At 41.0% G+C, this 15,413-nt stretch overlaps 3 protein-coding genes across 3 annotated transcripts; all 3 read left to right on the plus strand.

Annotated features, from left to right (window-relative positions):
- Positions 1 to 3,167: 3,167 nt before the first annotated feature.
- slc18a3a (solute carrier family 18 member 3a) lies at positions 3,168 to 4,724 on the plus strand (the record flags this gene model as incomplete). The annotated part of the gene is made up of 1 exon (XM_080481141.1): positions 3,168 to 4,724. The coding sequence occupies one exon, from the start codon at positions 3,168 to 3,170 to the stop codon at positions 4,722 to 4,724; it is 1,557 nt and encodes a 518-aa protein (XP_080337267.1).
- Positions 4,725 to 5,908: 1,184 nt separating this feature from the next.
- On the plus strand, positions 5,909 to 13,026 carry chata (choline O-acetyltransferase a). Its single transcript, XM_080482185.1, has 15 exons — positions 5,909 to 6,075; positions 6,386 to 6,473; positions 6,775 to 6,966; positions 7,224 to 7,342; positions 7,859 to 7,912; positions 8,003 to 8,183; positions 9,022 to 9,199; positions 9,279 to 9,448; positions 10,351 to 10,451; positions 10,565 to 10,693; positions 10,769 to 10,891; positions 10,973 to 11,114; positions 11,421 to 11,483; positions 11,562 to 11,699; positions 12,034 to 13,026. Exons 2-15 carry the CDS (start codon positions 6,426 to 6,428, stop codon positions 12,463 to 12,465), a joined length of 2,070 nt encoding a protein of 689 aa, XP_080338311.1. The 5' UTR covers positions 5,909 to 6,075; positions 6,386 to 6,425; the 3' UTR covers positions 12,466 to 13,026.
- Positions 13,027 to 14,535: 1,509 nt separating this feature from the next.
- cUnh10orf53 (chromosome Un C10orf53 homolog) lies at positions 14,536 to 15,004 on the plus strand (the record flags this gene model as incomplete). Its single annotated transcript, XM_080481019.1, has 3 exons — positions 14,536 to 14,629; positions 14,722 to 14,841; positions 14,940 to 15,004. The coding sequence occupies 3 exons, from the start codon at positions 14,536 to 14,538 to the stop codon at positions 15,002 to 15,004; spliced, it is 279 nt and encodes a 92-aa protein (XP_080337145.1).
- Positions 15,005 to 15,413: the final 409 nt, after the last annotated feature.

Raw genomic sequence — 15,413 nt, forward strand, 5'->3', positions numbered from 1 at the left:
GCAGTTTAGAGTCACCGCATGAGTTTGGATTGGATGGATAGAGTGACTTGCATGGCAACTACTTCCATTGGTTTTGGGGGAATGGTAGGAGTGGTGGCCTGGAGGTGAGCGAAGTATACCTTCTTTATGCTAAATAAAAAGTATGGAAGCTGTACAGTATAGCCTTTCTACAAGTCATCTTCTCGGTCCACCTCAGGATCACAGACACAAACAGAAAAGAAAAAGACAACCACCCACGTTCACACTCAGGTGTACAGAGAACTTATAGAAAACCTACCCATGCATAGGAGGAACATACAAACTCCAGGCAGAAAGGCCCTCAAGCTGAGACTTGTACAGGGAACATTATTGTTGTGGGAAAAGAGTACTAATCACTACACCACAGTGTCGTCCATCATATTGGTAATACGATCAGAGAGCAGATTTAGTGAAGGATATGATTCAAAGCTGGTGGAACGCTTGAAACACTCCAATACTCGTTTACTAATCAGCCATGATTTGGTGAAAAATTGCTCCAGGGAACACCTATAAATACAAGTAAAGCATGAAAGCAAAAATATTACGCTTCACAACTTCATGGTTTTTCCAAATCTAGTAAGAAAAAATGTCTTGTATTAAATTTGTATTAAAGATGGGTCATGTTTGAGTTCCACTCAGCCTGGGGGCAGAATCTCAAGGTACTGACATTGAAGTTTTGGAGGTGCTGTATTGTGACAAGCATAAATAGCAGGACAGATTCTTTTAATACCTGTGGGCCGTTGGTGGTTATTTGTTGAAAATCTAAAGGGATATGAGGACATCTACTGGCAAACACGTGGCACACAGAGGGCTTGTTCCGCAAACTGAGATTGAATGCATAGATTTTGTTCTACGAGATGATTTTTAAAAGACGCAATTATCTTGACAAATGGGATGAATCTCAATCCTTTCCTGACTGCAATGGACCACTGTAACACTCAGTGGTTGTTTGACAAACCTGCAGAATTATAGCAAATATGCATACAGATATATAATTAAAAGAAACCAAGTTATATTTTAGTGAGAATAAGACCCCAGCCATATTCTTGCCTCTTTCAGTAGAGCTGACATGTTCTCCAATTGTCTAAATACATGTATTTGGGGTGGATTAATGACTCTGTAAATTACAGTAGGTGTGAATGTGATTGTATGTGAATGGAAAAAAGAGGGTGTATTATGCTGCCCCTGTAATCCAATGGGATTGGCTGCAGCACTCTTCCCTTAGTTGGATAAAGCGGTATGGATGGATTGATGGATGGATGGATGGATGGATGGAGGATGGACTACAATTTGCATTTTAAGGTTCGTTGACGCCATTGTAATTTCCTTCTTCCTCCACTAGATGTCAATGCGGTGCTGTGTAAAGTCTGGGATTAAGCCTCCTTCACAAGACGTCAATCCAACAACTATTTAGAACTGAAATAAGAATGTCAGACGTCAGCATCTTAAAATATCATTAAGGTCGATTTATCTTTACGCATTATCACAGCTCATTAAAGCATTTCTTCAATAAAAAAAAAAAAAATCAGCTAAAATCGAATTATTTAGGCTACTTCTCTCCATGGGGGCCAAGCATTTAGTAGTTCCCACTGTGTGTAAGTAGTACTTCTCCATGAAGCCTGTGCATTCCTATAGTCGCGCGCGCGCGCGAGCGTGTGTGTGTGTGTGTGTGTGTGTGTGTGTGTGTGTGTGTGTGTGTGTGTGTGTGTGTGTGTGTGTGTGTGTGTGTGTGTGTGTGTGTGTGTGTGTGTGTGTGTGTGTGTGTGTGTGTGTGTGTGTGTGTGTGTGTGTGTGTGTGTGTGGTCATGGTCTGCACCAACAGATGGCAGTCTCTAGCTATATTGAAATATTCCTATTCGTTTCATGTTGTTGGAGTTCAGCAGTTTCCGGACCATTTCTGAAACGCTACTTATGATTTGATTGTGAAACGATGTGTACTTGTGAATGGAAATAGTTCATTTTTTCCGTTCGATTACATTTAATATGTGAAAATGTTAATCAGATCTACATTTGTAGAAAAGTATATTAACTGTAGTAAAAGATGATGCTGATAGGAGGAATCCAGTCTTGTTAATCTTTTTCTGATCACCGAACAAAGCGGGAATTATTTTATCCCTCAAACGATAGAAAAGACTACAGACCAAACTGGTTGGACCTTTGCTGCTTTATACTACACAACTCCCTCCGTCCAAAGAACGGGTGCATTTCTTTGAGAAAATGATGAGAGGAAAACAGAAGAGCGGAAATCCTTCTATCATTTTTCTCCCGCGGAGCTGTCCTCTAAAATGTGGTGCTGAAATCAAACGTCGCGATAAAAACACCAGAACCAAGTCTATTCTTCATGGGGACGTTGTTGGTGATCTCAGATATATCAGTTTCTCTTTTCCTCAAGTGTACATTGAATTATACCAATTTCCAACAACCTTTTTATTTCCAGATCTTGATTAATTAAACTAAAAGTAACAGGGTCATCAGAGGGTTAAATAAATGTATATACAGTCAACCAAGCATTTTAGACTGTGCTTTGAAGCAACTGCTTCGACAACACTCAAGATTCTGTGTTTAATTAGCATAAAAGATCTGCCGGACCGTGCGTCACAGCCGCCGGTGATGATGGGAGGGGGGAAGGGGGGGGACACCTATGGGAGTCCACAAACTGCGGTGTGTATCCTACCACGGCCGACAAAAAGCAGTCCTATTGATGTGAAATGATGACTTAGCGCGCAGCGTTACAGGTGACTGGAGACAGCTGGGTGAGTTTGGGAGCCGGAGGGGCGCAGCAGACGGACCTAGAGCGGGGGCGTGTGCGCTGATGGAGTCGGCTCTGTAAGCTGAAGGTGAATCCCCAACTTGTGAGTGCTGCCCGGGGCCAGCGCGTCACCTGCATGACGGGATAAGAGACGATGAAGCGGCGAGGGACGACAGGGATAATAAAACGCGTCAAAGTCACGAGGATGGAAACGCGCGTGGCATGACGGACAGCGCGAGGAACTGAGTTGAGGTAAAGCAGAAGAAAGTTGTCTGAATACTGAAGGAAAAAAAATTATACAGAGAGCAGATGAACCAAGCGCGCTCATATCTTTAAACAAGCTGTGGAAAGTGATTTTCTTTTTCAAAAGACAAGACCTGAGCCAGAAAGAGAAGAGATCATGGAGCCGGAGGGGAGCACAGAGGGACAAGCCTCTAGTATGGTACAATCTGCCGCCTCAAAATTGTCCCAGATGGGTGAAAGAACTAAACAGCTGGGCATAATCAAAGACCCAGAGAGACAGAAACGAGTTATTCTAGTGATAGTTTGCACAGCACTATTGTTAGACAACATGCTTTATATGGTAATTGTACCAATTATACCCGACTACCTTGAAGGGCTACAGAAAGCAGCGGATCAAGCCCAAGCTGCTTTACCGCACATCAACTCCACCAACAGCACGATGCATAAAACCGACAAAGGGAACTTCGACGTCCAGATAGGCGTGCTTTTTGCCTCCAAGGCCATCCTGCAACTTTTGGTGAACCCGATAAGTGGAACGTTTATAGACAGAGTTGGGTACGACATCCCACTCTTCATTGGACTGAATGTGATGTTTCTCTCCACTCTCATATTTGCCTTTGCTGAAAACTACGCTACCCTGTTCCTGGCGCGCAGCATGCAGGGCCTGGGCTCTGCTTTCGCGGACACTTCGGGGATCGCCCTCATCGCGGACAGGTACACGGAGGAGACGGAGAGAAGCAAAGCGCTGGGTATCGCCTTGGCTTTCATCTCTTTTGGAAGTCTGGTGGCGCCCCCGTTTGGGGGGGTCCTTTACGAATTCGCGGGGAAACGTGTGCCTTTCCTGATATTGGCCTGCATTTGTCTCGCTGACGGTGTGCTCTGTCTGACTGTGCTGAAGCCCTTCTCCAACAAGGAGAGAGAGAACATGCCAGTGGGCACCTCAATATTCAAACTTATGATTGATCCTTACATAGCCGTAGTGGCTGGCGCTCTGACCATATGTAACATCCCGCTTGCCTTCCTCGAGCCCACCATTGCCAACTGGATGGAGGAAACCATGCACTCCACCCAGTGGGAGATCGGCATGACATGGTTCCCCGCGTTTTTCCCTCATGTTCTAGGTGTTTATCTCACTGTCAAATTAGCAGCCAAGTACCCGCACCTCCAGTGGTTTTATGGTGCTATAGGTATGGTGTTTATAGGGGCGAGCTCCTGCACCGTGCCAGCCTGTAAAAACTTTGGACAGCTCATGATGCCGCTGTGCGGCATCTGCTTTGGCATCGCCTTAGTGGACACGGCGCTCCTGCCAACACTCGGCTTCCTGGTGGATGTGCGACACGTGTCAGTGTACGGCAGCGTGTACGCCATAGCAGACATATCTTATTGTGTGGCCTATGCCCTGGGGCCGGTGGCGGCAGGTAAAATCGTGCATGACCTCGGCTTCGTGCAGCTCAACTTGGGCATGGGCCTGGCTAATGTACTTTACGCACCCGCGCTCCTCCTGCTGAGAAACGTGTCGCAAATGAGACCCTCTTTCTCTGAGCGAAACATGCTTCTGGAAGACGGTCCGACGGGACTGTATGATACGATTAAGATGGAGCAACGGGAGAAGAAGAGGAAGGGCTTATGTACGACGATCGACGAGAATGGCATTGAGACCTTTGCGCAGCGATCGTTTTCAGAGGAGGAATCCTCCGGAGGAGAGTATGCGTGAAAGACTTTAAAATCGAGTGTCAAACTATCCAAGTGCCCATGAAGAGTCGTGCGTACTCAGTCAAATTCAATCAACTGCATAACACGTTTAAGATTGTGTCACAATTATTCACTGCTTCTGGTTTTTTCGAGTCAAGTAGCTTCAAGCTTTTTGCAGTGTAGACCAGCGCTGTAATTTTTATCACGTTAGTTTTGTGAAAGATATGCTGACATAAATGTCTCTTCGTTAACAATATTTTTGAAAGTATCAAAATCTTATTGTATTCAGGGATTGTGTGTAAATGTGTGAAAAGAAAAGAACAAATGTATGCGTCTTTCAATGTAATCTGTAGCCTATTCTTTTTGCTGCTAAACTCAATATGCAAATTGTATGGTACAAGAGTTTTGGAAAGGTGGAAACTATCTGAAATCTGCGTCTTGTTGTTCGTTTATGTTTGGATGATGTACTTATGGAATGCATAGCCTCAATGTATCAACTGCAACTGTATATACATGTACATTTGTGTACATAATTAAATCAATAATATGTGAATGGCACTGTTTAACGAAATTATTTATTTACGTAATAAATAGATTATTGTGGCTATGGAGATTGTATTTTCTCTAAAATCTATTCGAAGAACATTACTGTTCTCTACGGTAAAACCAGAGCGTTGTCAATGAGGCAACAGATAATAATTCAAATATCAAATTCCAGCATATATACTGTGGAAATATTTCTACTGGTAACAAGTTAATTAATGAAAAACCAAGTTTTAAGCATGGTATCCGACATGTCCTATGTGTAAAATATCATTAATTGTAAAACAAAATAAGGAATAGTATTTTCTAAAGAACCTCAAATATGTATTTGCCATTGAGATAATTGTTCTACTGAAAATATGATTTATCAATGCTTCTTTCCAACTCCACAAAATCTTATTTTATGCTATCATAAACGTACTATAAAATCAAGACAAACTGTTGCGAATTTAGAAAGAAGATAGGTGAAATCTGCGTAAAATGTCTCCTAATTGGTCTCCTGCAGAGTGTGTTGCGCGTCAGAACGCGCCTGGTCGCCGTCTAAATAAGGTGGGGTGAAGATGTGAAGTGCCAAATAAACTTCTCGGCGAATAGCAGGACTTCTGGGAGGAGCCTGGCAGCCAGGAGGCTGAGGTACACTCTCAGCATCTCTCTTGAGCCTGTGTTCATTCATGCCATGTAGGAGATTAAACGATACGTAAAATGAGCGACATCTTAAAGTGAAATTTGGAAGAAAACCTACAAGAAAATGAAGCAAGTGAAGATGCAACAAACGAAAGTTTTTGGCTGAGCGCCAGGACGAGAGGAGTCGCTTTAATTCTTATAGGCTGGTGAGTTTCAGTTTATGTTCTTAATAATATAATGATTCTCTATTATTTTCTTTTCAGTTTGACATGATCAGGATCAAATATGACTGCAATGATTTGTGGTGCATGTGAAAATTCTACGAGGTGTATATTATTCACTTAACAGTGAAAACTTTACTGGAAATGAATTATTCTACTAACTATATATACATATATATATAAAAAAAAATTTAAATAGCATATTAAAACAATGTATGTGCTTCAGGTTTATTTTAAGATGCGTTCAAGTATTGCATTGATTATACGGATACTGTCCCGTTTTCTTTGTGAACAGAGTCCGTTGCATGACACTCCGGGACTGAGCGGCTGCCAACATGCCTGTTCTGGACCGAGAGAGCTCCAAAGATTCAGGGGATGGAGATGTAAACATATTTATTGGATTAAATTAGGTGTTATACAAATTGTGTTAGTCATTTAATAAAAAAAAAGAAAAGTTGCACGTTTGGAAATTAAGTACATGGGATAATAATCAAAGTTTAAAAGAAAAAAGACTTGACTAAAGTATTGAATGATGTTGTCAAAATGTGACACACAACCTGTTCTGACCAGAAACTATTTAAATTAAACTGCTAAAATAAATAAGAAGTTTTACGTGTGTAAATATATATATATATTCTTTTTTTTATATATATGTTTTTTTAATTCTCACTTAACACTGTTCAGGGTCTGCCAAAGCTGCCTCTACCACCTCTCAAAGACACACTGGACACGTACCTGAGGTGCATGAAACACCTGCTCACCGAGGAACAATTCAACAGGACCCAAAACGTAGCGAGGCAGTTTGGAGCCCCTGGAGGAGTGGGGGAGCGACTACAGGGGAAACTTAAGGAGAGAAGAGAGAACAAGGCAAATTGGGTAAACAAAAAGAAACTGTGCATATTTCAAACAAGATTTAAACTTCTAAATAAACTGCATGGATGCATGAACATCTGTGTAAATGTATTGGTTGGATTATGAATTTAAAAGATCCTTCCTTAACGCAACTCATGCAAAGAAAGTCGACACTGGAAAATACCTATGAGTTACACCCATCCTTGTTTCTCCTTGTTTCATTTATTCACTGTATGATCAGATTTTGTTCGATAAGAACACTCCTTTGCGTTTGTCTTTAGGTGTACGACTATTGGCTGAATGACATGTACCTGAACAACAGACTGGCTCTGCCTGTAAATTCCAGTCCAGTGATGGTTTTTCCTCAGCAGAACTTCAGAGCTCCCATAGACTCTCTAAGGTATGAGGCTCTGCACAACAGAGTGAAGTGACTCCCCGATAAAACCTCACAGAAAGCACACATATATACTGTCACACTGTGATGTAAGTGAATATCTTGTAATGCACAGTTTTGGAAGGGGCTTTAATCCATGATTCGTGGAAATCCAAAAGTTCCCATCTTTTGGGAAATGTTTGAAGTTTGCAGAAAAAACAGTTCATGAAACAATGGTGAAGTATATGAATTAATTGTAGAGAAGCTTTTATTGATTGTATGGCGTTGAGAAGTTCCTTGCGGCACAATGACAGATGGGGTCATTACTCAGAGCACCTTCAGGTCCGAGAGGCCGGGCAAGGTTACTGTGGAAAGGTTAGCAGAGAAGGAAATCTATAGTTTGGTTAACGTAGAATTGATTCTGGACCGACTTGGTATCCGACATATTACATAGTACCCTTATGTTGGTAATTGTGATACTCAATGAACTAAGGTGCTGCGTGCTTTGTCAAGTATTTAACCGTGTAAGGTTTTCTTTTCAAGGTTTGCTGCTCACTTAATTTCAGGGGTTTTGGAGTACAAGAGTCTTCTTGATGCGTAAGTTAACACACAACACAAGCAAAGCCTGTCACAACAGGTTCATGCTCAAACTGAAGACCAGACCAAGTTGTGTGTGTTTCTGTGTAGTCGTGCCCTGCCTGTGGACTTCGCCCGGGGCCAGCTGGCTGGAACTCCTCTGTGCATGGAGCAGTACTATCGGCTCTTCACATCCTACCGCCTGCCAGGGCCTGAGAGGGACACACTCGTGGCCCAGGAGAGCAGCGTGATGCCAGAGCCTGAACACATCATTGTGGCTTGTAAAAACCAGGTTAGGCTTGAAAGAACAACAGTACTTAACTCATCATATTCAGATCTAGACCGCATTTTACTTGATTGTGGGAAATGAGCTCCCACAATGACAGACTAAAACATGAAAGTCTCTTGAGTTGGTTATCAAAGGTTTGAGAAAAAGAAACCCATCGCACTGCAGTGCTTGATGATTTTCTACAGATTTCCAATCATTTATTTTATGAGAAGGTCATCATTCACATAAACAAAATGAAAATGTAGTTTTGGATTGGATTAAAAAATAAGGGATACACATTTCAAAACTAAACCCCTTCGTTCACCTTCTATGATATCATAGGCTCATAATCCATCCGAAAAATCTAAAATGTTCAAATACACGAGGAACTATGTTCAATCACAATGTATTTTTTAAAAGAATGGGTCAATACAGTCAGTGATTTAATTTTAAAGAAATGATCAAAGAAAAACAAGAATTCTGATTCATTAAACAATCAAAAAGCAAAAACCAAACTTGTTTATCCCATAGCATCAAAATGTAATCATAATTTTTTACAGCTTAATTCAAAATATACCTATTCCTGAATCCCGATTGTCGAATCTGGAGTATGAAATCAAAGTTTGGAATGATTCCTTGTGAATTCAGTTTTCTGATGAACACAAGTACCATCACTGAAGTAGTGACTCAACTTGAGATAACATCTGCATTTAGATGTGTTTTGTTAATTTCACGAAAGCTTCACTTGTTATCTTTCCACATACATTGTGATGGGGATTTATGGAGCCTGTCTTGCTGAAGGTGAAAGTGACGCCTCTCAGAAAATGTGCCCTGAAAACTGTTTGTGTCCACTACAAATCAGTTCTTTGTGCTGGATGTGGTGATCAACTTCCGGCGACTGAATGAAAGAGACCTGCTGACTCAGCTGGAGAAGATCGGCAAGATGGCCGACAGCGAAGAGGAACGGCTCCCACCTATCGGCCTTCTCACTTCCGACGGACGGACACAGTGGGCAGAGTCTCGTAGTGTGCTAATGAGAGGTACATTCTGAATCAAGCATCTTTAAAAGCCACCAAAACTGTGTGTCGGTCCACCAAACAGAACTTTTATTTCCTGCAGAGTCCACCAACAGAGACTCCTTGGACATGATTGAGCGTTGTTTGTGTCTGGTCTGTTTGGACGACGGCACTGGCGCTGAGATCAATGACACCACACGCGCCATGCTGATGCTGCACGGAGGAGGAGTGGCCAAGAACGGAGGCAACCGCTGGTATGACAAACCCATGCAGGTTAGTGAACATGCAAGAAAAACAAAATGCTGATCATCAACTTTTTCATTTGCTCACAAAATACATGCAACAAATGCTCAAATATCAAGTTACAGTTCTGCAAGACAACCGAGAATTCTTGATCAGATAAAGACGAGGTCTGTCCAGAGTACAGCCTTTATTTAGTCTTTAACCATTAAGGAAAATGGACCTCATCATAGAGGTACAGTCATCTACAATGACTCTGAGACTATTTCATGAAAAAAATACTCCTCGTGTTATGATAATGTTTATAATTCAAATAACACAATTGGGACGACTCCAGCCCTGTGAGATAGGGGCTTTGGCAATTTCGGTTACTTCTCAACTTTTTTCCATACGATGTGCTTGCCCGGAGCCCTAAATTCTGTTTGGCATTGCTCACTATGGAAAAAGCAAAAAGATCTGAACGAGGATGAAAGCAATGCAAATTAGTGGTGGATGATTTACAAGATCAATTTACCTCCTTCATTAAGGATTGACATAACAGAACAAATTCATCTCTGACAGCGCTGGTGGGTAATTAGTTAATTCCATGCCAAGTTAAGAATTTACATTTACAGATAATCAAACAGGGCACGGACGTCCCCATTGGGCTCCAGGCCTTGTGCAATGTAGCATGTACTTTGATAAGGATTTTCTTTTATGAAGAATTCAGATTATTTGATCAAACTGATTCATGTTTATTACAGAGAGACCAGAAAGCTTCTCTAAATAATTTCCTCAGTGCAATGTAATGGTTTGAAAAATAAAGAGTAAACATGACAGATCACGCAGTTGCAGTAAATAAAAGACGCCACAAGAATGAAGTTGACTCTGCCAGTTGCGAATAATTGAATCGTAACTCATCAAACGCTGCAAAGGAGCAAATATCTCTGTGTCAGTTTGTCGTAGGAGCTGACGGCTGCTGTGGAGTCGTGTGTGAACATTCGCCGTTTGAAGGAATTGTGCTCGTGCAGTGTACAGAGTATCTCCTCAAATATATGTGAGAAATAAAACTGCATGTGTGTCATACTTGTGGATTTACATTCCATAACGGATGTAAATAAAATATCCTATGGATGCTCTAAATGGTCTTATTTTGGTGTGTGGTTTCAGGGTTGGCAGCCCATCAAAGCTGGTGAGAGCTGCCAGTGTGAGTGAGCTGCCCGCGCCACGAAGACTCCGGTGGAAATGCAGTCCAGAGATCCACAAGCTTCTCTCTGCATCCGCGGACAAACTCCAGAGGTTTTGGTCTACTTGCATCCAGAATCAAAGAAAAACAGTTTCAGCTCCGAATGACATTTGCTTGCTTTCAATTAGGCTGGTGAGGAATCTGGACATGAACGTCGACAAGTTCCACAACTATGGCAAAGAGTTTATCAAGAAACAAAAAATGAGCCCAGACGCCTACATCCAAGTGGCAATTCAGTTAGCTTTCTATCGGTAAGAAAATGATGACAAACACACGACTAATTTCTAAGTAACTTGAAGCAGCTGTAATAGAGGTGTCTGTGTTATGTGCAGGTGTCATGGCAGAGCAGCGTCAACCTATGAGAGCGCGTCTATTCGCCGATTCCAGGAAGGTAGAGTGGACAACATCCGCTCAGCCACACCTGAGGCGCTGGCGTTTGTCAAAGCCATGACGGATGGAAAAGCCAACGCAAGCGTGAGATAATTCAATGGACATCTCTGCAGTTACAAAATAAATGCTGTGTGCTCTTTATTTGTAGTATTAATTTGTTTTCCTGTATAGCATTTTAACACTTCTTATTGGCTTGTTTTATTGAGCTATTTCAGGCATGTGTTGATTGATTTTATGACTCTGGATTTTTGCATTTGTTTTTTGTTTTTTTATATGTGTGTGCAGCAGTGCTTGTTTCAAAATGTTGCCCTGTTTTGTCAATGGTTTATGAAGATTGACTGACTGTAAGCCACTTGAGTTAATAACTATATATCTCATTTACTCCAGCAGGATGCGGAAAAGATGGAGATGTTACAAGGTGCCATAACTGCGCAGACAAAGTACACCATTCTGGTAACTATTCTCCATCATTTCCAGGCTAATTGGTTCCCACAATAAAATCAAAATATTAATGCAAACTTTGCTTTACAGGCTATTACAGGGATGGGAATAGACAATCACCTACTTGGACTGCGGGAAATTGCACATGAGCTGAAGATGGAGAAGCCAGAAATTTTCAAAGACGAAGCTTATCTGATCAGTAATCAGTTTGTTCTCTCTACAAGTCAGGTAGTGTAACTATTCATGAGCTCAAATGTTAGGAATTAAGGAATTTTAAACTGTGAGAAGATTTGATATTGACTCCCAAACATTTCACACAACTTTTTATGTATCTGTAGGAATCTGAACAGAAGACAAAGGTTTTCTGTTTGGGGTTTAAGTTAACAAACATTGCAAGTCCTTACATAAAGCCTGCAACTGCCATAAATTATTATTATCTTATGCTATATGGCGTTTCATAATTCCAACTGGTCTCTTTCTTTTCTTTAGAACCTGACTTGTCTCAGTAGTCACACACACCCCATTAATCACATCAGTACCGACGTATTTACTCTTTTCTCAGGTCCCGACTACTGTCGAGATGTTCTGCTGCTATGGACCTGTGGTGCCAAACGGTTATGGCGCGTGTTACAACCCTCAGTCAGATCACATCATCTTCTGTGTGTCCAGTTTCCGGGAGAGCTCGCAGACGTGTTCAGCAGAGTTCGTAAAGTGCTTGACGCAGGGGCTCCTGGACATGAGGGATCTGTGCAATAAATGCTCAGATGCCGGCGGACACAGAAAGGGTCAGACACTAGAGACACACACACAAACTGAAACAAACTGGCAGAACAAGACCCCGCACACACAACCCGACTCCGACAAGAGTCGGCAGACGCTCCCGCAGGTCCTGGTGAAGACACCGGAGCAGACTAACGTGGACGTCCAAACCCAGACTGCACCCCAGGCAGAAGCCCAGGACCTGAACTACAGGAGCAAATCACAGCACCAGTGAAAATAGTAGAGGTTTTACATTTGTGCTGCTATACTGTGTTTCTCTGTGTTACATGTTGTTGTTCACCGTGAGGCATACGAAGTGCTGATAATCTACTCAACTGATTCTTGAGGAATATTGTTGTTTTTTTAAAAATATATATTATTTGGACAGCATTCCAAAACGGTCCCACATCCAGCAGGTAGTTAGACGCCTGTCGAAATGGCCACAGAAAACCTAAAAGAATAAGAGCCAGATTTATGTTCCTCGTTGTTGTTTTTGCAGAAAATCTAATGTGACTCAATTATGCGAAGCAGTACATTTCCCGCTGGATAAACAGCCTCGGATTTAAGGTTGGTGGTAAAGCTATAAATGGAGGAGGAGGGAAAAAAAAGGGATGCTCAAGATTCATGTCTGCATTATCTTTTTCAATCTCGCCGTCACTCATTCTGACAGAGCTGAATTTATGACAAATAGCTGATCCTCTATGTTGACGAGTAAATCGCATGCTGCTATAAAATGGTTTCCTGAGATTTGTGAAACTTCAGTGCAATTTTATTTGTGTTGTCTTCATAAACATGTAAAAAAAAAAAGAAATCTGCCTAAAAATCACCATTATTTAAGAATATAAAACAGTCTATTCATATTGTCCTGTATTGGGACACACTGCTTTTGTAAATAATTTAATATATATATATATGGTAACTGATGTTTAAAAAAATATTTTTAGTTGATGAATGTTACATTGAATATAGTGTGTAAATGTAAATTCATGGCCATAATATATTGAGTTATTTATTTTTGTATGCAATAAATCTAATGTTATAGAGTTCAATTGTAAGTATGTAAAGTAAGTATAATAAACTTACCAACCAGAGGTGATCACTGTGTTCATGACTGTCAAAGTGTTGTAATTATGTGACTTTATTGATGATTAAAAAGATAAACATTAAGTGAGTTCTATTGTTTGCAAAGTGGATGTTTACATTGTATTTGTGCTGTTAAAGTTCATCACTGTGAAAATGTTTCAGTAAATCAGCTGCAAAGTAAACATTTCTTCTGCTCAATCAACGTCATCTTTATTCTTTGTTTTCAGGAATATTATTTTGTATTTGAATTAAGGGAGGGAGTACTTTTACTCAAACTTAAGTACAGTCAAGTCTATCTTGTTTCACTTCACTACTTTGAAAACCACAAAGTGTCATGAATACCTCCCAAAATGTATATTAATATTCAAACATTTTGATCTGTTTTCTTGCAGCCAATAGGTTTACTCTTTTAACAAGGAAAACACATAAATTGATATATATCTACATCTATATCTTATTGCAGCTCTTACAAACTTTGCTTGAGAAATCTGTTTAAATCTAGATGTTTAGTAAAGTTAAGCTGAATTGACTGCCTGCCATTGGTTGATGCTATTAGCAAGTATATGATATTCAAAGTGGATCAAATAATTCAATTAGGTATTATTCAAGCATTGTAAGGGTTTAACTTGAGTACAGATTTTGAGTTGGCTTCTCTTTCACTCTTTACTAATGCTCTCATAAACATTAGTGATTAGTTCGGAACTCCATTCTGTGTAGCTGGTGTCATCAATACCAATACAATACTGATACTGACGATATTGACGCATCTGAGACTCTGGCTTGACAACCGGAAGTTATTCCCTCACCAACAGGAAACGGGATTTAGATAGCATATTAACTTTTGACGTTCATATATGTTTTGCCTGTTCAAAGCACGGACACAAAAAGAACATCAAAACACGCGGCAAGTTTGGGAATATGTTGCTATGACTTTTTTTGACTATTCGGCAAGCCGTTTCCGAATAAATGGCAAAAGAATGTGAGAAATCAAATTTCCCTTACAAAGTGGATTGGGGAGGTACCTCATGGAGGTTATCAAAGGAGATCAAAGGAGACGAACATAAAGGCACATAAAATCCTTTGGAATTTTGTAGTTAAGGTTCTTAATAAACCCTTTGATTGGACTGTAATTGTTCTCATGTGGACGCATGAGTGAATAGCTGGTCTGAAACTTAATGCCAACAAACCTGTGTGTTGGTCACCTTGGAGACAACAACAAACAATGCCTGGGAACGCACGCGTGACTATTTGTTATGGACCTTATGAATCCTGTGGAGTGGTTAAACACAGGACCTCCCGCCTGGAGGGGCTCCAGGGTATGTATTGTGTCCTCCACACTCAGTGGCTCTGTCCGCCTTTCTTTGTGTTTGAAGTGAGATCAAACATGGTCTCTCCATCATGTCCACAGCCGCCCTGAACGCTCGTAGTCACAGCTGCAACCTGCAGGAGACGAACCACTGGAACATGGTAGAGCTGGTGGTCAGCGGGGAGGTCGTTTACAACTGCACAATCCAGGAGCTCCAATTTGGTGAGTTTCATTCATTTATTTTAACCTTGATGAAGGTTAAACTCTACATGTTACATCACTGTGATGCCATCCTGTCAAGCTCTACCTTTTGTTTTAAGGTGGAGATGGAAAATTGGATCCTGTCTGCAAAGAAGCTGTCACTGCTGTGGAAAATGCCTACTGAGGATCACAATACACTCATGAATTAAAGTGAAAAACAGACGAATCTCGTGTTACATCATCTGCCTACTCAAAACAAACTGTTCGTTGTGTAATAGGTGTCTATTTTATATTTAACAATTAATGAGAATTGGATCCGTTATTCATCCATCCATCCTATACCGCATTATCCAGTTCAGGGTTGCAGGATGCTACAGTCAACATGCTACAGGGAGAAGGTAGACCGGGTTGCATGAGACTTGTGGACTGCCAGTTCAGTAGTTTATGTGTTTTCCAGTGAGTGACATCAGTCACTTTGAGAAAACTAGGAAGAAGCAGTAAGCCGTAAGAGATGCAGTGGGTGAACCAAGATAAACAAACATAAACAAACATCTATGAGTGTAACATCTCTGCTAAACATGATGTATGTGGAT

This window comes from Lipophrys pholis (assembly GCF_963383615.2).
Source record: "Lipophrys pholis genome assembly, chromosome: 15".
Lineage (NCBI taxonomy): Eukaryota > Metazoa > Chordata > Actinopteri > Blenniiformes > Blenniidae > Lipophrys > Lipophrys pholis.